Here is a 25307-nt window from a genome sequence, read left to right on the forward strand (position 1 = left end):
TGAATCATCATAACATCACACTAGCAACGTAACTACAATTTGACAAGCTTTGCTAAATGCTCTGGGGGGAAAGGATCAGATGGCAAATTGAGGGCCAATAAATAGACTGTATTCATGCGGTGGCCATTATTCATTGATTAACGTTCATTTTCTAAAGGGGTAGAAAGTGCTCAATTTAAAACACAAAAAAACCTAAAGAAGTGTCACCTGTATATTAGATTAGCTGTTAGCACATTGTCATCATTACCCGTTCTAAAGACTCCACGGTTTACTATTTACCGCACTAGCCATATTTGGGGAGCACGTTCAGGGTGAATAAGGTCTCTAGGCCAAATGACAGTAGCCTAGCAGTCATGCCACTTCTTGCCACTCCTTGTCATCCAAAACAAATGTTTGGCATGACGAAGGAGTTCACATGATAGCACAAATGAAAGCCTATTTGCTGTAATTAAACCTTTCCAGTAGTTTTGAGTGAATACAAATATCGCACCCTACCTCCGTCTTGAGGAATGTCAGATGCAGTGACACTTCTGGGTGCTTCTCAACCAAGCGGTTTGTGTCAAGGGTGAAGTTATCAATCAAATAATTGATTGAGCTGTCCTTGCCTTGATTTCTGAAATAAATTATGTTTTAATTAGAGCTATACGGGACCTACAGTGGGGAGAGCAAGTATTTGATACACTGCTGATTTTGCAGGTTTTCCTACTTACAAAGCATGTAAAGGTCTGTAAGTTTTATCATAGGTACACTTCAACTGTGAGAGACGGAATCTAAAACAAAAATCCAGAAAATCACATTGTATGATTTTTAAGTAATTAATTTGCATTTTATTGCATGACATAAGTATTTGATCACCTACCAACCAGTAAGAATTCCGGCTCTCACAGACCTGTTAGTTTTTCTTTAAGAAGCCCTCCTGTTCTTCACTCATTACCTGTATTAACTGCACCTGTTTGAACTCATTACCTGTATAAAAGACACCTGTCCACACACTCAATCAAACAGACTCCAACCTCTCCACAATGGCCAAGACCAGAGAGCTGTGTAAGGACATCAGGGATAAAATTCTAGACCTGCACAAGGCTGGGATGGGCTACAGGACAATAGGCAAGCAGCTTGGTGAGAAGGCAACAACTGTTGGCACAATTATTAGAAAATGGAAGAAGTTCAAGATCACGGTCAATCACCCTCGGTCTGGGGCTCCATGCAAGATCTCACCTCGTGGGGCATCAATGATCATGAGGATGGTGAGGGATCAGCCCAGAACTACACGGCAGGACCTGGTCAATGACCTGAAGAGAGCTGGGACCACAGTCTCAAAGAAAACCATTAGTAACACACTACGCCGTCATGGATTAAAATCCTGCAGCGCACGCAAGGTCCCCCTGCTCAAGCCAGCGCATGTCCAGGCCCGTCTGAAGTTTGCCAATGACCATCTGGATGATCCAGAGGAGGAATGGGAGAAGGTCATGTGGTCTGATGAGACAAAAATAGAGCTTTTTTGTCTAAAGTCCACTCGCCGTGTTTGGAGGAAGAAGAAGGATGAGTACAACCCCAAGAACACCATCCCAACCGTGAAGCATGGAGGTGGAAACATCATTCTTTGGGGATGCTTTTCTGCAAAGGGGACAGGACGACTGCACCGTATTGAGGGGAGGATGGATGGGGCCATGTATCGCGAGATCTTGGCCAACAACCTCCTTCCCTCAGTAAGAGCATTGAAGATGGGTCGTGGCTGGGTCTTCCAGCATGACAACGACCCGAAACACACAGCCAGGGCAACTAAGGAGTGGCTCCGTAAGAAGCATCTCAAGGTCCTGGAGAGGCCTAGCCAGTCTCCAGACCTGAACCCAATAGAAAATCTTTGGAGGGAGCTGAAAGTCAGTATTGCCCAGCGACAGCCCCAAAACCTGAAGGATCTGGAGAAGGCCTGCATGGAGGAGTGGGCCAAAATCCCTGCTGCAGTGTGTGCAAACCTGGTCAAGACCTACAGGAAACGTATGATCTCTGTAATTGCAAACAAAGGTTTCTGTACCAAATATTAAGTTCTGCTTTTCTGATGTATCAAATACTTATGTCATGCAATAAAATGCAAATTAATTACTTAAAAATCATACAACGTGATTTTCTGGATTTTTGTTTTAGATTCCGTCTCTCACAGTTGAAGTGTACCTATGATAAAAATTACAGACCTCTACATGCTTTGTAAGTAGGAAAACCTGCAAAATCGGCAGTGTATCAAATACTTGTTCTCCCCACTGTAAGTATTTAATCACCTACCAACCAGTAAGAATTCCGGCTCTCACAGACCTGTTAGTTTTTCTTTAAGAAGCCCTCCTGTTCTCCACTCATTACCTGTATTAACTGCACCTATTTGAACTCGTTACCTGTATAAAAGACACCTGTCCACACACTCAATCAAACAGACTCCAACCTCTCCACAATGGCCAAGACCAGAGCGCTGTGTAAGGACATCAGGGATAAAATTGTAGACCTGCACAAGGCTGAGATGGGCTACAGGACAATAGGCAAGCAGCTTGGTGAGAAGGCAATAACTGTTGGTGCAATTATTAGAAAATGGAAGAAGTTCAAGATGACGGTCAATCACCCTCGGTCTGGGGCTCCATGCAAGATCTCACCTCGTGGGGCATCAATGATCATGAGGAAGGTGAGGGATCAGCCCAGAACTACACGGCAGGACCCGGTCAATGACCTGAAGATAGCTGGGACCACAGTCTCAAAGAAAACCATTAGGGGGCGTTCATGCAGGAACCATTGGAATGCACACTATTGTCACTTTTCTTCTTCTTGGAAGACAAAATGAGTAAGCAAGTAGCCTAAGTAGCCTTGTCTGAGCAAGAACGCCCAATAGTCCCAGAGGCCGATACGTAGCCTGAGCGTAATGAACAAAATAGATACTGGCAACAACATTGTGTTAGTTATTATTTTCTTTGTTGATCTTATAACTGTTGATATTATAAAAAATAAAAGGTAACTCACGGGAAATATTTCTTGAATGTTTCATTGCTGAGACCTCTCATACATGAGGCCAAACTGTCATTAAGGTTTCTTTCACTTGGCCTTTTCTGTCCCTTTTTTCTGATTGGTTTGTAAACTCCGTTATTCTTGCATAAGGTCTTCAATACCTTATGATACCCACTGCCTTTTTTCCCTTTCTAGAAACAAAATGTAAAACATGTTATAGGCTTTTTACAACACACAGCATCAATTATTTTCCAACAACCTAATTTGTTACTAATATCTTCAATATGTGTACATTTGTGACTTACTGGTTCTATCACTTTATCCTTGGCAATTTTCTCACATGAGTCTACTGACTGTTGAACTCCTAGTGAGAGGCATTGTTCAAAAGCCTCATAAGCCTCATCCATTGATTGACCAATGGTTTTGAGCCCCTCTTTCAGGTTATTTTCCAGAACCTGGCACACCTCTTCTTTGCTGTCTGTCTGAAATCCAAACTCAAAGCTTTTAATATACTACAGTTATTTACACGAAAGAGGTATATACACTGGAAGAAATCATTTTGTTCTGCTGGAAGTACAATACCATGTCACTGTTGTTGGCTCCTTGTATCAGAGAGAGTATCCCATAGGCTCCAGAAACATAATCTGAAATCTTTGTGCGACGATCATTGAGATTTCTGAGAAGTTCCTGAAGTTTGGGTATTTCTGAAACATGTTAATTTAAAGAGAGGTTTTCAGCAATGTATGTCTTAGTGGAGCAATTGTGGTCTGCATGACTACACTGATGAACACTCTTGGCTAAACATGTCTTGTATTAAAGGGTACCTAAACTGTGCTATCTAGAACCCAAAGGGGTTCTTCGGTTGTCCCTATAGGAGAACCCTTTGAAGAACCATTTTTAGTTCCAGGTAGAACCCTTTTGCTTCCAGGTAGGCACATATAAAGTTATTTCAAATTAAATGAGGTCCATATCAAAGTCACAGGATACAGGCTTTGATTACTTTACCATAGAACGTTGGGCATCCAAATGTGTATTGGGAACTTAATCTTGGAGGACAGTGACATGATGTCAGGGTATGAAACAATGGTTAATGTAAGAACACTGGTTAACTTTTTTATTTTTTATTTGAGTAACAACTTTTTTTATGAATAATGTATTAACTTTACCAAACAACATACCTATGGTTCTTTGTACTACTTCCCTCATTTTGATGCACATACCACCACCCACTGCCAATTACAACGCAAACAAACTCATGTACATCATACGGGAATACTCTTACATAGACACACTCACAAGCACACATTGAAATGTACACACATGCACAGACATAGACATAGACACACGCATACACACACACGTACAACAAATTAACTGAATACTCATACATAGAGACACGCAAGTGTGGTTCACCAAACTACCAAACCACATTGAAATGTAGACGCACACACACACTCGATTAACACTTTACTTGATTATAGATAGGCATTCTTGAAATCTTTACGAAACCATTCATTGCATCATTGGAATGTAATTTTCGAAGTAAAAGTCGCTACAGAACTACACTACCGTTCAAAAGTTTGGGGTCACTTAGAAATGTCCTTGTTTTTGAAAGAAAAGCAAAAAAAAGAAGATGGGCAGTCTGAGATATGCCTTTTTCTTTGCAACTCTGCCTAGAAGGTCAGCATCCCGGAGTCACCTCTTCACTGTTGATGTTGAGACTGGTGTGTTGCGGGTACTATTTAATGAAGCTGCCAGTTGAGGACCTGTGAGGCATCTGTTTCTCAAACTAGACACTCTAATGTATTTGTCCTCTTGCTCAGTTATGCACCAGGGCCTCCCACTCCTTTTTCTATTCTGGTTAGAGCCAGTTTGCGCTTTTCTGTGAAGGAAGTAGTACACAGCGTTGTACGTGATCTTCAGTTTCTTGGCAATTTCTCGCATGGAATAGCCTTAATTTCTCAGAACAAGAATAGACTGACGAGTTTCAGAAGAAAGTTATTTGTTTCTGGCCATTTTGAGCCTGTAATCGAACCCACAATTGCTGATGCTCCAGATACTCAACTAGTCTGAAGAAGGCCAGTTTTATTGCTTCTTTAAATCAGCACAACAGTTTTCAGCTGTAACATAATTGCAAAAGGGGTTTCTAATGATCAATTAGCCTTTTAAAATGATAAACTTGGATGGTTGCTGATAATGGGCCTCTGTACGTCTATGTAGATATTCCATAAAAAAATCAGCCGTTTCCTGCTACAATAGCCATTTACAACATTAACAATGTCTACACTGAATTTCTGATCGATTTGATGTTATTTTAATGGACAATTATTATTTATTTTTTTCGAAAACAAGGACATTTCTAAGTGACCCCAAACTTTTGAACGGTAGTGTAGGTCTGTCAAATCATTTTACAAAATCATTGAGTTAATCGTATTTATAGAAATTGTTCAAATTGGACCCTAATTAAAGATGTTCCAATTTCAAAAACATCACATTGGGTTGTAGGTAGAAACCCCAAATAAACTATATTCTAAGAAAATGAAATAACAACAGATCAGCCAGGTCTGAGTTCATGTAAAATATCATACAGCTATTAGATCTAGCCTAGGCTACGTGTCCAGGATACTCAACATGAACTCACAAGCTGCTAATACTAGAATTGGGATCATTTGCTTAAATCTTTTGACCTGAGAACTACAACAAAAACAGTAGCTAAATGGAATGGATGTCCTGTTCTGATCAAAATCATTGTGGGAAATTAGAGTTGAATCTAGAGGCATTCAGCCATGGAATTCTCATTTGGTTAGCTAGCTAGCTAACATTAGCATAACTAGCTACTAGTGAAACGAAGTTAAGAATGTGCTGCAAGCGCACTATGCTAGCTTGAAATGTTGCAGATGGAGCCATCCAATTGGTATCTTTTAGCTGGCAGCACACTGACCCCCGTTACACTAGCTATTTCTGGGCAAATTAAGTTTTTGCTGTTATCTAAAGAAACGCCTGGGAATGTGTTAATAGTTTAACTTTCTGTAAGTTTTCCTTCGAAATTGTTGTTCAAAGCTCCATGCATAGTGGATGTTTAAGCACCACAAGAGAGACAGGCAGCTCTACAACAGCTGCTAGCTGTCGAGACTGAGAGCATACAGCACAGCACAGCAAAGCGCATTGTGTGTTGTGCTTAAAAGAGATGCGATTAACTGCGTCCAAAAAAAATTACGCGTTAACATTGACAGCCCTAAATTGACCACATCTTTACTTTATCTATGACATTAAAATGCCTATTTACTCTGTTCCATCTGACTGCGCAATCCACTGTCTCTTCAGACCAGCCAAGCAATGTCTATTAACCAATTTAGTGCATGGTGAGGTCAACATGGAAAGCCGAAACTCCCGCCCATGCAAACCAGCTGATTAGAAGTTCCTGTGTAGATTGTATTTTCAACCAGCAACTATCAGGGAATTACACTCATAATTATTTTTTTGACTTTTACTGTGTTAGTTTCATCAGCTGTTGTACAATATGATATAAAAAACATCATTTTGACTGCATTTGGCCTTTAACTAGTTTACAAGTTATTAATAGGCTATTTACTGATCTACAAAAGTGATATTGAATTGTATTTGGTAGTCTATGCAACTTAATATCAATATTTGAAGGCGATGTATCCACTGCTTGGATATTTCCATCTGTGCCACTAGCTAAGTCCTTAATATGGATTTTTGGTTGTTGGAGACGTGAATCCAACATATCCATTGTTGACTAACTCAAATTACATTTGAAATCAACCAAAGCTTGAAAAACTATAGGCCTATATGTTTTGTCTATTTGTTTTAATCCTGGGTTAAATTGAAACAATAGCTGTTGATGACCGTTTGAAAATGCTATATAGTCTTAAATAGCATAGTTGATGACATATGATTACATTGATCAAGTATGATTACATTTAAGGGTGGCTATTTACTCCGATTTCAGAGCACTGTCGTCTGAGTGTGCCAGAGCACAGAATAACTGATTAATTTACGAACGCTCATCACCCATTGAATATGGCCGGTGTCAGTAAACGTCGGCAAAAAAGCATAATTCAATTGTTGCCAACAGCACAGTTTCAGTCACCAACGCTCTGGATAACATGAACACACCCTAACCAGCTCTGCTAGGGCGAGTAAAATGGTCAGAGTGAGATTTACTTTCATTTACGAAAGCCCAGAGCGCACTCTGAGCGTACTCTGGCACTCCAGATTGAATTTATGAACACACCCTAAGTTGCTCTGTTGAACCTACAATTTGGAATGACTTTTAAAAATAGCAACAATGAACTTATTTAGTTTTAAATGTGTAGAGATCCCTCAACAAACATTATCTTGGTAGCAAATTGGTTATAGTCAGTGACAGATATCAAAGCTGGGCTTGGTTAAAACCCTGGATGGGAGACCAAAGGGATAGATGTAGATAGATCAACTTTCCAGTAGGAGGTGCTGACCAGCCTGTTGTTTTTTTCTAATAGTGGATATAACGTTGAAGATCTGACGTTGTTTCAAAGGTAGATTTGTCTACGTTGAAAATAGGTTAACATGATGACATAATCCTGTGGTTGAAATTTCACCCTCACCTTTTTGCAAATCCAATGTATTTTACGCGTAGATTACAGTTCACAATACGTTGACAAATTATGTTGAAACAGCATGGATTAAACCAGTTTGTGCCCAGTGTGATATGTCTTACTGCCGTTGCCTCTGTGGCAGATTGATGGAAGACCTCTACTGTACCTGTGTCTTCTGGCTGTAAAACACTCTTCTTCCAGTATTGCTTGGAACTCACAGTGAAAACTTGGAAAAAGTCCTTGTCAATGTTGAATTGTTCCTGAAAGGTTGGTGAGAGAAAGTAAGAGCACAAATAAAATAAAGAAATATTTATTTCAAAGCATTAAATTATGGCTCTGTAATTTACCTTGATTTTAATTTGCTTGTTGAATTTCTCATTCAACTTTTCCTTGGCAACCTTATTTCTGCTCAATATACTGTCACGTTTTTTTTTCTTGACATCTTCTTTGTTCCTAAAATGAGATTATGCTTGTGTCTGTCAACATGAATTCTGAGTCAACATTTATTCAAGCTGTAAAAATGATAGTTGGTGTAATGTTAACAAAAGTGCTTAGTATTACATGTCAGAATCCACATTGATGTTGTCCGTTTTTGTGCAGATGAAGCTGATGCTTCGACATTGTCCACCATGTCCCAAGTAGCTGACACTTTTCTCTAAGATCTCCCAAGCTTCCTTCTCTGACACTGGTCGATTAATTTCACTCACAATCCACACAGTGGTGCATCTCCCAACAACCTGAAGAAGTATTAATTTTTTTTGCATCTCAACTACAAGTGTATAAGTAAATTACAGGGTTAGGTAAATTAATTTGTTTGTAGTTGTAAATGCAGTGTATGAAATGATAATAAATTCTAATAATTACAGATTTCCACATCTCATCTCTACTCTTGTTGCAGTCTCCATTGCCAGGAAGATCAATCAGCACAATGTGCTCCAGAAGGTCTTTGACATTTGGTATCTTGATGGTCACAGACTTCACAAGCGGCCAATATTGTTGTTTGTTACTCAGTACGCCACTCCGTAAGTAAGGCGAAAGTTCTCTAGAGAGTTCTTCTGCCTAAAATTAAAATAATTTCATTTATCAAAACAGAAATTGCCTTCAATGAAAACAGAAAACGTTTAATTTCCAGAATATTGCCCTCAAACAGGACTATTTTCGAAGCGAAACATGGCATACATAGTGGGGTTCTAAATTATTGACACCTTTGATAAAGATGAGCTATATTGTATGCAAACAAAATAATGTGGAAATTATAATATTTTACAATTGTTTAGAGAAAGAGATTTTGTTTAACAAGTAATATAAAAATATATAAAAAATGTAGGGGTTAAAATTCTAAAATGTTTTATGTGTTGGCGAACACATTGGGGGGGGGGGGGATCTTAGAGTATTCTTCTATACAGAATCCTTCCAGATCCTTGATATCCTTCGTCTGCGCTTATGGACTGCCCTCTTTAATTCAAACCACAGGTTTTCAATGGGTTTCAAGTCCGGAGACTGGAATGGCCATTGCAAAATGTTCATTTTGTGGCCAATAAATATTTTCTTTGTATATTTTGATGTGTGCTTGGTGTTATTGTCTTGCTGGAAGTGCCACTTGCGGCCAGGTTTCAGCCTCCTGGCAGAGGCAACCAGGTTTTTGCCTAAAATGTCCTGGTACTAGGTAAAGTTGTAGCTTTTGGACACAACATCAGGAGTCTGTGTATTGGTTGTACTCCCTGAGTTGTGCATCGCAAATAACCCTACCACAATATAGCCGGCTTCACCCCCCAAAAAAGTTTCCTGTCAACAAAAGCATATGTTTAATCTCTAGGAACTCTACTTACCAGACGTAAAGTGAAATGTGTCCCTCGCTTTCAAGTAAACATCTGAATCCAACTTTTGTCCACACCGCACCATATTCCTGCTGTGTAAACAGTTGTAGGTTTTGGGGTAGGAAGTCTCGCATGAAATGCTTGGTCTAACGGCAGCCCACTGTCTAACTTGGCAGGAATATGGTGCGGTTTGGAGAAAAGTTGGATTCGGATGTTTATTTGATAGCGAGGGACACATTTCACTTGACGTCTGGTAAACTGAGTTCCTCGAGATTAAACATATGCTTTGTTGTCAGGTAACGTTTAGCCAAAGAGCTCTATTTGAATGTAAATCGAGTACAGGCTTAACTGGATGAACAACAGAGAGAATGCAATATGGAATTTGGAATTGACTCCCATTCAACTCATGAGTTGAAATTAGAATTAAATTGTCCACACCACACAGGATGTAGAATCCACATTTTTGTTTGACAGGAAGTAGAATTTAATTCAGTGCAATTCAAAGAAATTCCATTCAGTCATAGAACATGAGAGTTTCATTGAATCTGACAGGTCACACTTCCATATACCAAAGAATATATAACTTTTCTCTGGAAACAATGTTAATATACTATTTTAACCTTAGTGCTTAGAATAGCCAAATATACACTGAGTGTACAAAACATTAAGAACACTTTATCCATGACATAGACTGACCAGTTGAATCCAGGTGAAAGCTATGATCCCTTTGTCACGCCCTGGCTCTGGGGACTCTTATATGTTGAGCCAGGGTGTGGAGTTTCTATGTGTTATTTTCTATGTTGTGTTCTAGTTTGTGTTTTCTATGTTGGCCAGGGTGGTTCCCAATCAGACGCAGCTGATTCTCGTTGTCTCTGATTAGGAACCATACTTAGGCAGCCTTTTGGCACTAGTTTATTGTGGGATCTTGTTCCGGAAGGTTTGTGTATTTACCTAGGACTTCACGTATCGTTTATTGTTTTGGTTCGTTGTGTGTACACTAATAAAAGTATGTACGTCTATCACGCTGCGCCTTGGTCCGCTTCATCATGTGTCAACGATCGTGACAGAAGATCCCACCTCGACTGGATCAAGCAGCGTGACGAGGAGAGAGGATGGACGTGGGAGGAGAAGAGTGAGAGTCTGGCGAGAGCCATGGAGGCCATGTTCACGGGGGAGAGACAAGCCCAATTTTTTTTTAGGGGGGGGGGGCTCACACCGTGGACGGCGAGGCAGCGGGAGGCCGCGATAGAGCGGTTCGGCAGGTTTGCAGAGGAGGCCGCCAGGTTACGGGGGCCACTGGTCACGAGGGAGAAGGAGAGTGTAGAGGCACGGCGAGAGGTACTGGGGTGTGTTACCAGTCCAGTCCGGCCCGTTCCTGATCCCCGCACAAGGCCAGTGGTGTGTGTTCCCAGTACGGTCCGGCCTGTTCCTGTCCCTCGCACCAAGCCTGTAGTGCGTGTCGCCAGCCCGGTCCGGCCTGTTCCTGCTCCCCGCACCAAGCCTGTGGTGCGCGTCGCCAGCCCGGTCCGGCCTGTTCCTGCCCCCCGCACCAAGCCAGTGGTGTGCGTCGCCAGCCCGGTCCGGCCTGTCCCTGCTCCCCGCACCAAGCCAGTGGTGCGCGTCGCCAGCCCGGTCCGGCCTGTTCCTGCTCCCCGCACCAAGCCAGTGGTGCGTGTCGCCAGCCCGGTCCGGCCTGTTCCTGCTCCCCGCACCAAGCCAGTGGTGCGCGTCGCCAGCCCGGTCCGGCCTGTTCCTGCTCCCCGCACCAAGCCAGTGGTGTGCGTCGCCAGCCCGGTCCGGCCTGTTCCTGCTCCCCGCACCAAGCCAGTGGTGCGCGTCGTCAGCCCGGTCCGGCCCGTTCCTGCTCCCCGCACCAAGCCAGTGGTGCGCGTCGCCAGCCCGGTCCGGCCTGTTCCTGCCCGCACCAAGCCAGTGGTGCGCGTCGTCAGTCCGGCACATCCCGTGCTGCTCCACACCAGAGCCTGAGCAATCCGCTCCACCGGTGTCCAGTCCAGCTCCGGCCAGCGGGGCCAGACCAGACCAGGGGCGCTACGGGGGAGTAGCGAAAGAGTGGTGGTCACGCCCGGTGCCGGATCCGCCTCCGAGGCGGAATGCCCACCCGGCCCCTCCCCTGTTGGGTTTGGTTGTCGCGGTCGCAGTCCGCGCCTTTGGGGGGGGGGGGGTACTGTCACGCCCTGGCTCTGGGGACTCTTATATGTTGAGCCAGGGTGTGGAGTTTCTATGTGTTCTTTTCTATGTTGTGTTCTAGTTCTAGTTTTCTATGTTGGCCAGGGTGGTTCCCAATCAGAGGCAGCTGATTCTCGTTGTCTCTGATTGGGAACCATACTTAGGCAGCCTTTTGGCACTAGTTTATTGTGGGCTCTTGTTCCGGAAGGTTTGTGTATTTACCTAGGACTTCACGTATCGTTTATTGTTTTGGTTCGTTGTGTGTACACTAATAAAAGTATGTACGCCTATCACGTTGCGCCTTGGTCCGCTTCATCATGTGTCAACGATCGTGACACCCTTATTGATGTCACTTGTTGAATCCACTTCAATCAGTGTAGATGAAGGGAAGGAGACAGGTTAAATAAGGATGTTTAAGCCTTGACACAATTGAGACATACAGTAGATTGTGTATGTGTGCCATTCAGAGGGTGAATGGGCAAGACCAAAAAAATTTAAGTGCCTTTGAACGGGGTGTGGTAGTAGGTGCCAGGCGCACCGGTTTGAGTGAGTCAAGAACTGCAACGCTGCTGGGGTTTTCAGAATGGTCCATCACCCAAAGGACATCCAGCCAACTTGACACAACTGTGGAAAGCATTGGAGTCAACATGGACCAGACGAATTGAGGCTGTTCTGAGGGCAAACAACTCAATATTAGGAAGGTGTTTCTAATGTTTTGTACACTCAGTGTATATGCATGTACAGTATATAACAACATGTTTAATGTTTTATGTACAATATGTATATTTGTATAGACTACACCTAATATAGAATATAATAAGTATTTTCATTTAATTTAATTTCACTGAATTAAATTATATTTCCTTTCATTCGAATTTAAATTCTGTATCCTGTTAAATTTTTACTTTATAAAAAAAAAAAATACTACTTCAATTAAAATTCAAGAATAGAATTGGAATTTACAGTATGAGGCATTCTCAATAAAATTCTGAATTGAGCCCAACTCTGACCTCCACTGGTCCTGGGGACCTTGTTAAGGGCAACTTAACACTGGGTCGTAAATTTAAGCAGGAGAGAACTCTAGTATTGAGAAAATAAGGCCTTTGTGTAGAGAGAGACTTTTGCCGCCAAAACCTTTTTCCCAAAAAAGTGATAATTGGAACATTTATTTCTATCATCCGAATGTTAAGAATGGTCAGTGGGGATCTAAAGAATAATCATGTCATATTGTTTATTATTTAGTGATGTCATTAAGGATGGTATCAATAAATAACTGTAACTCGGAAAGTGTACATATTCTATCTATCAAGTTTACATCTAAATGTTGTATAAAATATATTATTAAGTATGAGAATATTTTGGTGAAGATAGGAATGTGATTTTAGTCTTCTAATGAGATAATCGTTTTTCATATAAACTTTGCCCAGTCAGTAACCACGCCCCAAGGGAGCATGATGGAACGCCCCCTTTTTACCCGAGGATAAAAAGCCTTGGTAACTAAATTTACCTAAGACCAGAAAACGTGAGAGTGGCGACTGCACGTTTAGACTGGTTAGAACTTTGGACCAGCAGACCAGCAGACGTGAAGCGTGAGCTAAACGTTACAAAATGGTTAGACCAGAAAGACCAGTGGCTACACGGTTGAAAATGGTTAGAACTTTGAATTTCAACACGAGGTGAAGAAGATAAACTCACTAGACCAAAACACATTGGCAGTCCGCATATGTACATGTAAAGTAGTCTAGAACTTTGACTAAAGACACGTGGTGGGAAGAAAGGAGAATCCCATCTCAGACAACTATTGGTGCATCTGAACCATTGCTGTATTTGTTCTAACAAACACTTCACTACCAGAGAAGCGCTACAAAGAAGGACATTGTGAGCTCTGGTGGACAATCAGAGCCTTACAAGTGAGCTGAGCGAAGACCCAGTCTTTCCAAGAGGGCTTGGGTCAACAGAGATAGACGAGCGGCAAACACGTAAATACATTCATTGGTTTCTTACTCCGAACGGGCGGTGGTTACGGTGCTAAGTATTCTGATTACTGTGACCGTAGTTTCCAAATATATGTACGACAAGTTTGACTCTAAATGCCCGGCTATGAAAAGCCAAGTGACATTTACTCTTGATGTACTGACCTGTTGCAACCTCTACAACCACTGAGATCAGATGGCGCCGGTGAAGATGGCTGCCGTTTTACAGCCCTCTAACCAATTATACTATTATGTGTGTTTTTTCGCGTTATTTGTCATTTATTCTGTACATAATGTTTCTGCCATCGTCTCTTATAACCAAAAAGAGCGTCTGGATATCAGGACAGCGATTACTCACCTCGTATTGGACAAGGCCCAAATCCCCGTCATTCGAAGGAGAAAGAGACAGAGATATCGTGGACGTAGGTCGAGGTGCCTTGTAAGGATCCAAAGGCGAGCGAGTAAACTGCCTCTTCCATCAATCCTATTAGCCAATGTTCAATCATTTGAAAATAAGGTAGACGACCTAAGATTACGGTTATCCTACCAACGGGACATTAAAAACTGTAATATCTTATGTTTCACCGAGTCATGGCTGAATGACGACATGGACAACATACAGCTAGCGGGCTATACACTACATCTGCAAGATAGAACGGCTGACTCCGATAAGACAAGGGATGGCGGTCTGTGTATATTTGTAAACAACAGCTGGTGCACAAAATCAAATACCAAGGAAGTCTCGAGGTTTTGCTCGCCTGTGGTAGAGTATCTTATGATAAGCTGTAGACCACACTATTTACCAAGAGAGTTTTCATCTATATTTTTCATAGCTGTCTATTTACCACCACAAACCAATGCTGGCATTAAGATTGCACTCAATGAGCTGTATAAGGCCATAAGTGAACAGGAAAATGCTCATCCAGAGGAAAAGAAACTCTAGACCACCACACACAGAGACGCATACAAAGCTCTCCCTCGCCCTCCATTTGGCAAATCTGACCATAGATCTATCCTCCTGATTCCTGCTTATAAGCAAAAACTAAAGCAGGAAGCACCAGTGTCTCGGTTAATAAAAAAGTGGTCAGATGACGCAGATGCTAAGCTACAGGACTGTTTTGCTAGCACAGACTGGAACATGTTCCGGGATTCTGCATTGAGGAGTACACCACATCAGTCACTGGCTTCATCAATAAGTGCATCGATGACGTCGTCCCCACAGTGACCACACGTACATACCCCAACCAGAAGCCATGGATTACAGGCAACATCCGCACTGAGCTAAAGGGTAGAGCTGCCGCTTTCAAGGAGCCTTACTCTATTCCGGACGCTTATAAGAAATCCCGCTATGCCCTCCGACAAACCATCAAACAGGCAAAGAGTCAATACAGGACTAAGATTGAATCATACTAAACCGGTTCTGATGCTCGTCGGATGTGGCAGGGCTTGAAAACTATTACAGACTACAAAGGGAAGCACAGCCGCGAGCTGCCCAGTGACACAATCCTACCAGACGAGCTAAACCACTTCTATGCTCGCTTCGAGGCAAGCAACACTGAAGCATGCATGAGAGCGCCAGCTGTTCCGGATGACTATGTGATCACGCTCTCCGTAGCCGATGTGAGTAAGACTTTTAAGAAGGTCAACATTCACAAGGCCGCAGGGCCATATGGATTACCAGGACGTGTACTCTGAGCATGTGCTGACCAACTGGCAAGTGTCTTCACTGAAATGTTCAACATGTCCCTGACTGAATCTGTAATACCAACATGTTTCAAGCAGACCACCATATTCCCTGTGGCCAAGGACACTAAGATAACCTGCCTAAATAACTACCGACCTGTAGCACTGACGTCTGTAGCCATGAAGTGCTTTGAAAGGCTGGTCATGGCTCAGATCAACACCATTATCCCAGAAACCCTAGACCGACTCCAATTTGCATACCGCCCCAACAGATCCACAGATGATGCAATCTCTATTGCACTCCACACTGCCCTTTCCCACCTGGACTAAATGGCATATTATTATAATAAATATTATTATGTGAGAATGCTATTCATTGACTACAGCTCAGCGTTCAACACCATAGTGCCCTCAAAGCTCATCACTAAGCTAAGGATCCTGGGACTAAACACCTCCCTCTGCAACTGGATCCTGGACTTCCTGACGGGCCGCCCCCAGGTGGTAAGGGTAGTTAACAACACATCTGCCACGCTGATCCTCAACACGGGGGCCCCTCAGGGGTGCGTGCTCAGTCCCCTCCTGTACTCCCTGTTCACCCATGACTGCATGGCCAGGCACGACTCCAACACCATCATTAAGTTTGCCGACGACACAACAGTGGTAGGCCTGATCACCGACAACGATGAGACAGCCTATAGGGAGGAGGTCAGAGACCTGGCCGTGTGGTACCAGGATAACAACCTCTCCCTCAACGTGACCAAGACAAAGGAGATGATTGTGGACTACAGGAAAAAAAAGAGGAATGAGCACGCCCCCATTCTCATCGACAGGGCTGTAGTGGAACAGGTTGAGAGCTTCTAGTTCCTTGGTGTCCACATCACCAACAAACTATCATGGTCCAAACACACCAAGACAGTCGTGAAGAGGGCACAACAAAGCCTATTCCCCCTCAGGAGACTGAAAAGATTTAGCATGGGTCCTCAGATCCTCAAAAAGTTCTACAGCTGCACCATCGAGAGAATCCTGACTGGTTGCATCACCGCCTGGTATGGCAACTGCTCGGCCTCCGACCGCAAGGCACTACAGAGGGTAGTGCGTACGGCCCAGTACATCACTGGGGCAAAGCTTCCTGCCATCCAGGACCTCTATTCAAGGCGGTGTCAGAGGAAGGCCCTCAAAATTGTAAAAGACTCCAGCCACCCTAGTCATAGACTGTTCTCTCTGCTACCGCACGGCAAGTAGTACCGGAGCACCAAGTCTAGGTCCAAAAGGCTTCTCAACAGCTTCTACCCCCAAGCCATAAGACTCCTGAACAGCTAATCATGGCTACCCAGACTATTTGCACTGCCCCCCCCCCCCCCCCCCACCCCATCTTTTTACGCTGCTGCTACTCTGTTAATTATTTATGCATAGTCACTTTAACTCTACCCACATGTACATATTACCTCAACTACCTCAACTAGCCGATGCCCCCGCACATTGACTCTGCACTGGTACCCCCCTGTATATAGCCTCCCTACTGTTATTTTATTTTACTTCTCCTCTTTTTTTCTCAATTACTTTTTTATTAAAAAATAAATGCATTGTTGGTTAAGGGCTGTAAGTAAGCATTTCACGGTAATGTCTACACCTGTTGTATTCGGCGCATGTGGCAAATACAATTTGCCGAGTGGCGCAGTGGTCTAGCTGTGCCACTAGAGATCCTGGTTCGAATCCGGGCTCTGTCGTGGCCGGCCGCAACCGGGAGACCCAAGGGGCGGTGCACAATTGGCCCAGGGTAGGGGAGGGAATGGCCGGCAGGGATGTAGCTCAGTTGGTAGAGCATGGCGTTTGCAATGCCAGGATTGTGGGTTCGATTCCCACAGGGGGCCAGTATGAAAAATAGAAAAAAATAATGTATGCACTCACTCACTAACTGTAAGTCGCTCTGGATAAGAGCGTCTGCTAAATGACTAAAATGTAAACGTAAATTTGATTTGATTACTGCTGGTCATCTATGAACGTTTGAACATCTTGGAGAAGAATCTGGCCTTAATGGCCAAGTACTGTTATAATCTCCACCCGGCACAGCCAGAAGGGGACCCTCAGAGCCTGGTTTCTTCCTAGGTTTCTGCCTTTCTAGGGAGTTTTTCATAGCCCCCGTGCTTCTACATCTGCATTGCTTGCTGTTTGGGGTTTTAGGCTGGGTTTCTGTATAGCACTTTGTGACATCTGCTGATGTAAAAAGGGCTTTATAAATAAAATGTGATTGATTGATTGACTCTCTTTGTCCCTCTCTCCCTCCTATTGACGCCTCTAATTTTCATAACCAAGTAGTCATGCTGTTAGTCCGCTAGATACTTTTCTCATGTTTAAGTTTGTATGTATTCTCTGTTATTATTTAGTTAGCTAGTAAATAAATGATTAAGCCAACTTGTGTATTGCTGACTCAAAAGTAAGGTTAGGGTTCTGGCGGATTCAAGGATTTTGCGACGTTCAGAATGAGACTGATATGAGGTAATGATTATATCTTCTAAGAGTTTAATTCAAGAGATGGTAACTCATTAAACAACTTCTTCCGTGGTGCCCCAGTTAATTGTTACATGATTAATTTAATTTAGTAATTAAATTAAACATAGTTAGTTGATTCGATAAATAACAGTCATCACATTAATGAAAGTCACGTCACAACAATATTTTAGGCAAAAACTTGGTTGCCCCTGCCAGGAAGCTGAAACTTGGCCGCAAATGGATCTTTCAGAAAGACAATATCCCCAAGCACTCATCGAAATCCACAAATAAATGGTTAATTGGCCAAAAAATCAACATCCTTCGGAGACAAAGGATGTCAAGGATTTGGAAGGATTGGTCTATGATCCCTCCCAATGTGGTCTCCAACTCATAAATTTTTTTCGAAAAAGGCTCAGTGCTGTTATCTTCACAAAGGCTATTGAAAGGTATTGAAAACAGGGGTGTCATTAATTTGGACCCCTATCTTTAAAAAAATAAAAATAACATTCTCTGAGCAAATGTATTAGTATAAAATGATATAATTTCCCTTTTTTTTGGCATACAATATAGCTCAGTATTGAATTACTTATTTTATACAGTCATTGTTGCTCATCTTTATCAAGGGTGTCAATAATTTCAGAACCTACAGTATACTAATTTTCTTGGACCAGCGATGTACCACTGAAAATGTGTGATAAGCCTAATTTTAAAGTGCAGGGAAGTGCAACAACTCCTTTAGTAAAGATTGCTCACAAACTAGCACCTGTTACAAAATAACTTTTACAGCATTTCGTGTTATCATAATTGTATGGTTTTATATAATTACAATCTAATATGGGTGCCTACCTGAGATGTTTTAAATTCTTTCTTTTTTCCTGAGAGAAACTCTGGAATTGATCTAAAGTGATTGCTGTCCATCAGATCATTCACAGAGGCCTTATTTCCATCTTCTCTGTACAGTGCATGGATCTTTTCAGCATCATCATATTCATCTATGACGCCATCACTGTCCTCGTTCTCACCATCATTTACCTCCACTGATTTTCTCTCTGCTAAGATGGACTGAAGCTCCTCTACCCATTCCTAGTGAATATAAGTAAAATACATGAAAAAAAAAATGTTTTTCCACAAAAGCACAACTACTCATTCAAGAGTTTTTCTTAATTTTTACTATTTTCTACATTGTATAATAATGTTGAAGACATCAAAACAATAAAATAACACATATGGAATCATGTAGTAACCAAAAATGTGTCAAACAAATCAAAATATATTTGATATCGCTGCAGAATGTGGTGGTAGCCATGCTGGTTAAGCGTGCCTTGAAATCTAAATAAATCACAGAAAGTGTCACCAGCAAAGCACCCCCACACCATAACACCTCCTCCTCCATGCTTTATGATGGGAAATATACATGCGGAGATCATCCATTCACCCACACCACGTCTTACACAGACACAGCGGTTGGAACCAAACATCTCCAATTTGGACTCCAGACCAAAGGACACATTTCAACCGGTCTAATGTCCATTGCTTGTGTTTCTTGGCCCAAGCAGGTCTCTTCTTCTTATTGGTGTCCTTCAGTAGTGGTTTCTTTGCAGCATTTCGACCATGAACAGTTAATGTTGAGATGTGTCTGTGACTTGAACTCTGTGAAGCATTTTATTGGTTGATAACTCTAATGAACTTATCCTCTGCAGCAGAGGTAACTCTGGGTCTTCCATTCCTGTGGTGGTCCTCATGAGAGCCAGTTTCATCATAGCGCTTGATGGTTTTTGCTCATAGCGCTTGATGGTTTTTGCGACTGCACTTGAAGAAACTTTCAAAGTTCTTGAAATGTTCTGTACTGACTGACCTTCATTGTCCTGTTTTTCAACAGGACAATGACCCAACACACCTCCAGCCTGTGTTAGGGCTATTTTATAATGAAGGAGAGTGATGCAGTGCTGCATCAGATGACCTGGCCTCCACAATCCCCCGACCTCAACCCAATTGAGATGGTTTGGGATGAGTCGGACGGCAGAGTGAAGGAAAAGTAGCCAACAAGTTCTAAGCATATGTGGGAACTCCTTCAAGACTGTTGGAAAAGCATTCCAGGTGAAGCTGGTTGAGAGAATGCCAAGAGTGTGCAAACCTATCATCAAGGCAAAGGGTGGCTATTTGAAGAATCTCAAATATAAAATATATTTTGATTTGTTTAACACTTTTTTGGTTACTACATGATTCCATGTGTGTTCTTTCATAGTTTGGATGTCTTCACTATTATTCTACAATGTAGAAAATAGTAAAAAATAAATAAAAACCCTTGAATGAGTAGGTGTGTCCAAACTTTTGACTGGTACTGTATATCGTTTATAATTAGTGAAAGACATAATGTAGTTAATGTAGAAAAAATATATTTTTCAAAGCCATTTTAGCTGTCACACTAATTGTTTGGTCCGTATCTAGCATAGAATCATGGGAATTTGTCCAGCTATGCCAATGTTGCCTCCCTTCCAAGGCAAGTGTTGCTAGGCAACCCCCTGGACATGCCAGAACAAGCCTGCTCCCCCTATGGTTAAAGCCAATGTGAGGAACTTGCTAGCAAATGTTTACGCTATGAACAAATGAATAAATACTGCACCACAAAAATGATTTGCTAGATTCAAGATAGTGTAGTTAGACGAAGCAAGAAAAGTAAACTTCAAAATGTGATGTCATTATTTGTGATTTGCAGCTGTTGTTGGTAAGTAATGCATCCTGCAAGCTTCTAAAATGACATACTCAACCTTTAAATAAAGGCATATGAAACACAGATTATTACCTCGTGTGTAATGAACTCAATCTCTGCAGTGTATTTTCCGTCCCTGGTCATGTTAGCCTCCACCTGAATCATGACTGAGGTGCATGCACTGACGTCTCCAACGGGCAGTACATTTCCCTGATCCAAGATGCTGTTAATCAAATAGCTTTTACCAGCGCCAGTCTTCCCAAATACACCCACTACCTCTTTTTTGTCTGTCTCCAACACTTTGATTTTATGGCTGTTAGAAGTGAAAGAAAATGTTATTGTTCTCATCAATTTAAATAATTGAAGTGATACAATTCACTGTTCCCCATTAGAAATACTTGCCGAAGGAATTCTTTGAACTTCAATGAACTTTGCTGATCGGCAGGTTTGCTTTGGAGTTTGCCTTTGACCCGTTTCATGATCTCTTTTCCCTTTGTCATGCCATCTATTCCAGGCAGAGTAAACACACAAGTTATAAACCTTCTAATGGAACCAAAAATACATTACTCTAAAAGTTGCAGAAATATCACACTGTAAAAAGGTACTCTTGAAGCTTAGAATGTAAGACAGTATCTATCAAGGGTGTGGTACTTCAACATTTGCTATGCCAATAATAATTAGCCTCCTACCTGCTCTTCCCAATAGAGTGCCACAAAGCTGTTTGGGTGTATTGGTTATTGGTGGATTAGCCTCATCAGCTTTCCTTTTGGCTGAAAATCAGCAGTTCATCATTATTGACATGGATTAAATATTGTGTGTGTACAGTATGTGTGTGCAGTAGTTGCTATGCCAATAATATTGGTATTATTCATTATTGACATTCATTTAAGTTTCTTAACAGTCAAAACCATTGTTTTTCATCAAATCTGATGATATTTGGATGAAACAGTTCAAGGGGTAACCAAATTATGAAAAACGACTGTTGCTTGTACATCAATAAAGTTACATTAAAAAATAACTGGCTTTCTCCTCTGTGTCAAAAATCTGAGTTCAGCCAGATAGCCTAACTATTGGCCTATTGGGGCAAGATGCAACATCACAGCATCTAATTGTCTATCTGCAAGCTAGGAGAGCTTATTAATATTATCCCCCCCGACCATTCAGTCTGTCCTACAGCCTTACTGATGGTTAGAGATGAGAGAAAGGGTACACTCCAATTCTGAGCATTCTAATTTGGAAAATATATTATGGGTGATGTTTTGATCACTCAAAGGCTAATTTACATGGGAAATAGGATTTGACCATTTGATCTATTTCACATATTTTTTATATACAAATAAAGTGTTTTGTAATAGTTCATCATATTACACAATATAATAATGACAATAAAAATAGTAATTTATTTAATTTGTAAAACACTATCTCACACTGAAGGCGCTACAAAAAAATATATATATTTTTTATAATAATACAAATAATAATAAAAACATATGTATAGTCGCAATATATGTGCTCAATAGCTTTTGTACCTGGAGTAGAGGTAGCACAGGGAGAGAGCATCTTACTGGTTGAGGGCTCAATCTGAAAAACAACCAAATCTAATCATCAACAGGTTAATTAAAATAAATTCTATATATATTTCATAGAAATCTTTAGTTTAAGATGTGTATGCTATTGTATTTTGGAAAATGATTAAAGCTAGCATGTTCCGGTAGACTTCCAGTCATTGTGCTAATCCTACTTAGAAATGGCTTGCGAACTGAATGCAGAGACATAAAAATGGTATCAATGACTTCATCAGACTTGGGGCTGAATTACCAAAATCTTCCATTAACCCTTTCAGTTTGCACAAATTGAATTTAACAGAAATGACAAAAATTACTTAAATAACTTAATTCATATCCCTTAAAATACTTGGTCCTATAGACTCAACAAAGCCATCTTATGCCATCTTAAATCTAATAAATAGCTTGTTACATACCTCTATGTTACATAATTCTTTAAGTTTCTTTCTGAATGCAAGCCTTGGTCCCCAAGGTGGAATCAAGGCCTCCTGAGCTTTTTCTTCATCAAGTAGAAGCTTGAAATTTGTTTCAGAAATGTGTTGAGCTAAAAGTACAATTATACAATGGAATCGTATTAAAATAGGGCGTAATCTGCAGTCTAATTACGAGGGTTTGAGTACTTTGGGCAACAGGCAGACAGGGGTGAAGTAATTTCAGAAAATTCCTCCTGGGGATGTATGTATGAAGTGTCTCAGAGTAGGAGTGCTGATCTAGGATCAGGTCTCCATGTCCATGTTAAAATACTAATTGTGATCTAAAAGACAAAACTGATCCTAAATCAGCATTCCTACTCTGAGACGCTTGATTCATACAGTCGTGGTCAAAAGTTGAGAATGACACAAATATTAATTTTCACAAAGTCTGCTGCCTCAGTTTTTATGATGGCAATTTGCATTTACTTCAGAATGTTATGAAGAGTGATCAGATGAATTGCAATTAATTGCAAAGTCCCTCTTTGCCATTAAAATGAACTTAATCCCCAAAAAACATTTCCACTGCATTTCAGCCCTGCCACAAAAGGACCAGCTGACATCATGTCAGTGATTCTCTCGTTAACACAGGAGAGAGTGTTGACGAGGACAAGGCTGGAGATCACTGTCATGCTGATTGAGTTAGAATAACAGACTGGAAGCTTTAAAATGAGGGTGGTGCTTGAAATCATGGTTCTTCCTCTGTTAACCATGGTTACCTGCAAGGAAACACGTGCCATCATCATTGCTTTGCACAAAAAGGGCTTCACAGGCAAGGATATTGCTGCTAGTAAGATTGCACCTAAATCAACCATTTATCGGATCATCAAGAACTTCAAGAAGAGAGGTTCAATTGTTGTGAAGAAGGCTTCAGGGCGCCCAAGAAAGTCCAGCATGCGCCAGGACCGTCTCCTAAAGTTGATTCAGCTGCGGGATCGGGGCACCACCAGTGCAGAGCTTGCTCAGGAATGGCAGCATGCAGGTGTGAGTGCATCTGCACGCACAGTGAGGCGAAGACTTTTGGAGGATGGCCTCGTGTCAAGAAGGAAGCCACCTCTCCAGGAAAAACATCAGGGACAGACTGATATTCTGCAAAAGGTACAGGGGTTGGACTGCTGAGGACTGGGGTAAAGTCATTTTCTCTGATTAATCCCCTTTCTGATTGTTTGGGGCATCCAGAAAAAAGCTTCTCTTGAGAAGACAAGGTGAGCGCTACCATCAGTCCTGTGTCATGCCAACAGTAAAGCATCCTGAGACCATTCATGTGTGGGGTTGCTTCTCAGCTAAGGGAGAGGGCTCACTCACAATTTTGCCCAAGAACACAGCCATGAATAAAGAATGGTACCAACACATCCTCCGAGAGCAACTTCTTCCAACCATCCAAGAACAGTTTGGTGACAACCAAGGCCTTTTCCAGCATGATGGAGCACCTTGCCATAAGGTAAAAGTGATAACTAAGTGGCTCGGGGAACAAAACACCAACATTTTGGTTCCATGGCCAGGAAACTCCCCAGACCTTAATCCCATTGAGAACTTGTGGTCAATCCTCAAGAGGCGGGTGGACAAACAAAACCCCACAAATTCTGACAAACTCCAAGCATTGATTATGCAAGAATGGGCTGCCATCAGTCAGGATGTGGCCCAGAAGTTAATTGACAGCATGCCAGGGTGAATTGCAGAGGTCTTGAAAAAGATGGGTCAAGACTGCAAATATTGACTCTTTGCATAAACTTAATGTAATTGTCAATAAAAAGCCTTTGACACTTATGGAATGCTTGTAATTATACTTCAGTATACCATAGTAACATCTGACAAAAATATCTAAAATCACTGAAGCAGCAAACTTTGTGAAGACCAATACTTGTGTCATTCAAAAAACGTTTGACCTCGACTGTACAGCTCCAGATTACATTATAGTAAATTATATATTTTTCTATTAAAAAAAATCTGTTATCACATAATTTATGTACACACTGGTATGTTCCTGGATTTAATGAATATGAGGTTAAAAAGTAGTTAAATATTCATTAAATATGAAATGTTCTAAAATATTAATGACATTTCAACTACAATAATTTGTGATCAAGTGTGTTCTGCAAACAATTGATCAATGAGGCCCTTTGTATCCAGTTTTGTGTGGTTGCCATCAATGTTAGCTACTGTAAATGTATTGTCAGTAAGTTCCATTTTGGAATGCAGTTACCTAGTTTGGAATGGTGAGGAGGTTTATATGGCCAGAACTACTAAACAGGTATGTGGTTAACATGTTTCGAGTGGCTATGTACGGTACTAGAAGAGGGTATTTATTATGCAGGTCCCACTTTATTTGAAATGCATCTTATGAAGCCCATATTTATTATGTGATACCCAATTACCTTACCTTTAAAGTTGTTGATGTACTCACTGAGTCCCCATTCTTGTAATTTCCCTTTGACATAGTCGTCCATGATGCTACACTATGAATAGAAAATGAAACAAGAAAGAACTGTTAAATTAAATAAGACAAATTAGTTAAAGAGCTATACATCCATACGGCTCGCTCAAGATTGACTTTGAAATTTGGCATTTGGAGAAATGTGGATAAATGTCAGAATCTGAAGTCAAATTGGTAAAAACTTTTATTGTAAATAAGAATATGTTTCTAGACACTTCTACATATATGAGTCCGCTACCATGATTACAGATAATCCTGAATAAATTGTGAATAATGACTTGTGAGAAAGTTACAGAGGGTTAACAAATCATACCCCCAAGACATCTCACCATTACCAATAACAGGGGAGGTTAGCATGTCTTGGAGGTATGATCTTCAACCCTCTGTACGTT

At 41.4% G+C, this 25307-nt stretch overlaps 1 protein-coding gene across 1 annotated transcript in view; it reads right to left on the bottom strand.

The window, feature by feature from the left end:
* Positions 1-25307, bottom strand: part of LOC311103435 (nuclear GTPase SLIP-GC-like) — a 48783-nt gene that overhangs the window by 9010 nt on the left and 14466 nt on the right. Inside the window, exons 3-17 of the mRNA XM_084145001.1 lie at positions 24862-24937; positions 22428-22555; positions 21976-22027; positions 21136-21216; positions 20849-20951; positions 20540-20759; positions 18583-18819; positions 8451-8645; positions 8148-8323; positions 7934-8039; positions 7753-7846; positions 3568-3689; positions 3291-3467; positions 3001-3176; positions 496-613 (exon numbers count right to left, since the gene is read on the bottom strand). Coding sequence (XP_084001127.1) covers positions 496-613; positions 3001-3176; positions 3291-3467; positions 3568-3689; positions 7753-7846; positions 7934-8039; positions 8148-8323; positions 8451-8645; positions 18583-18819; positions 20540-20759; positions 20849-20951; positions 21136-21216; positions 21976-22027; positions 22428-22555; positions 24862-24928 — 2052 coding nt within the window. The 5' untranslated portion in view covers positions 24929-24937. The remainder of the gene's footprint in view (positions 1-495; positions 614-3000; positions 3177-3290; positions 3468-3567; positions 3690-7752; positions 7847-7933; positions 8040-8147; positions 8324-8450; positions 8646-18582; positions 18820-20539; positions 20760-20848; positions 20952-21135; positions 21217-21975; positions 22028-22427; positions 22556-24861; positions 24938-25307) is intronic.

This window comes from Coregonus lavaretus (genome assembly GCF_964263955.1).
Source record: "Coregonus lavaretus genome assembly, chromosome: 28".
Taxonomy (NCBI): Eukaryota; Metazoa; Chordata; class Actinopteri; order Salmoniformes; family Salmonidae; genus Coregonus; species Coregonus lavaretus.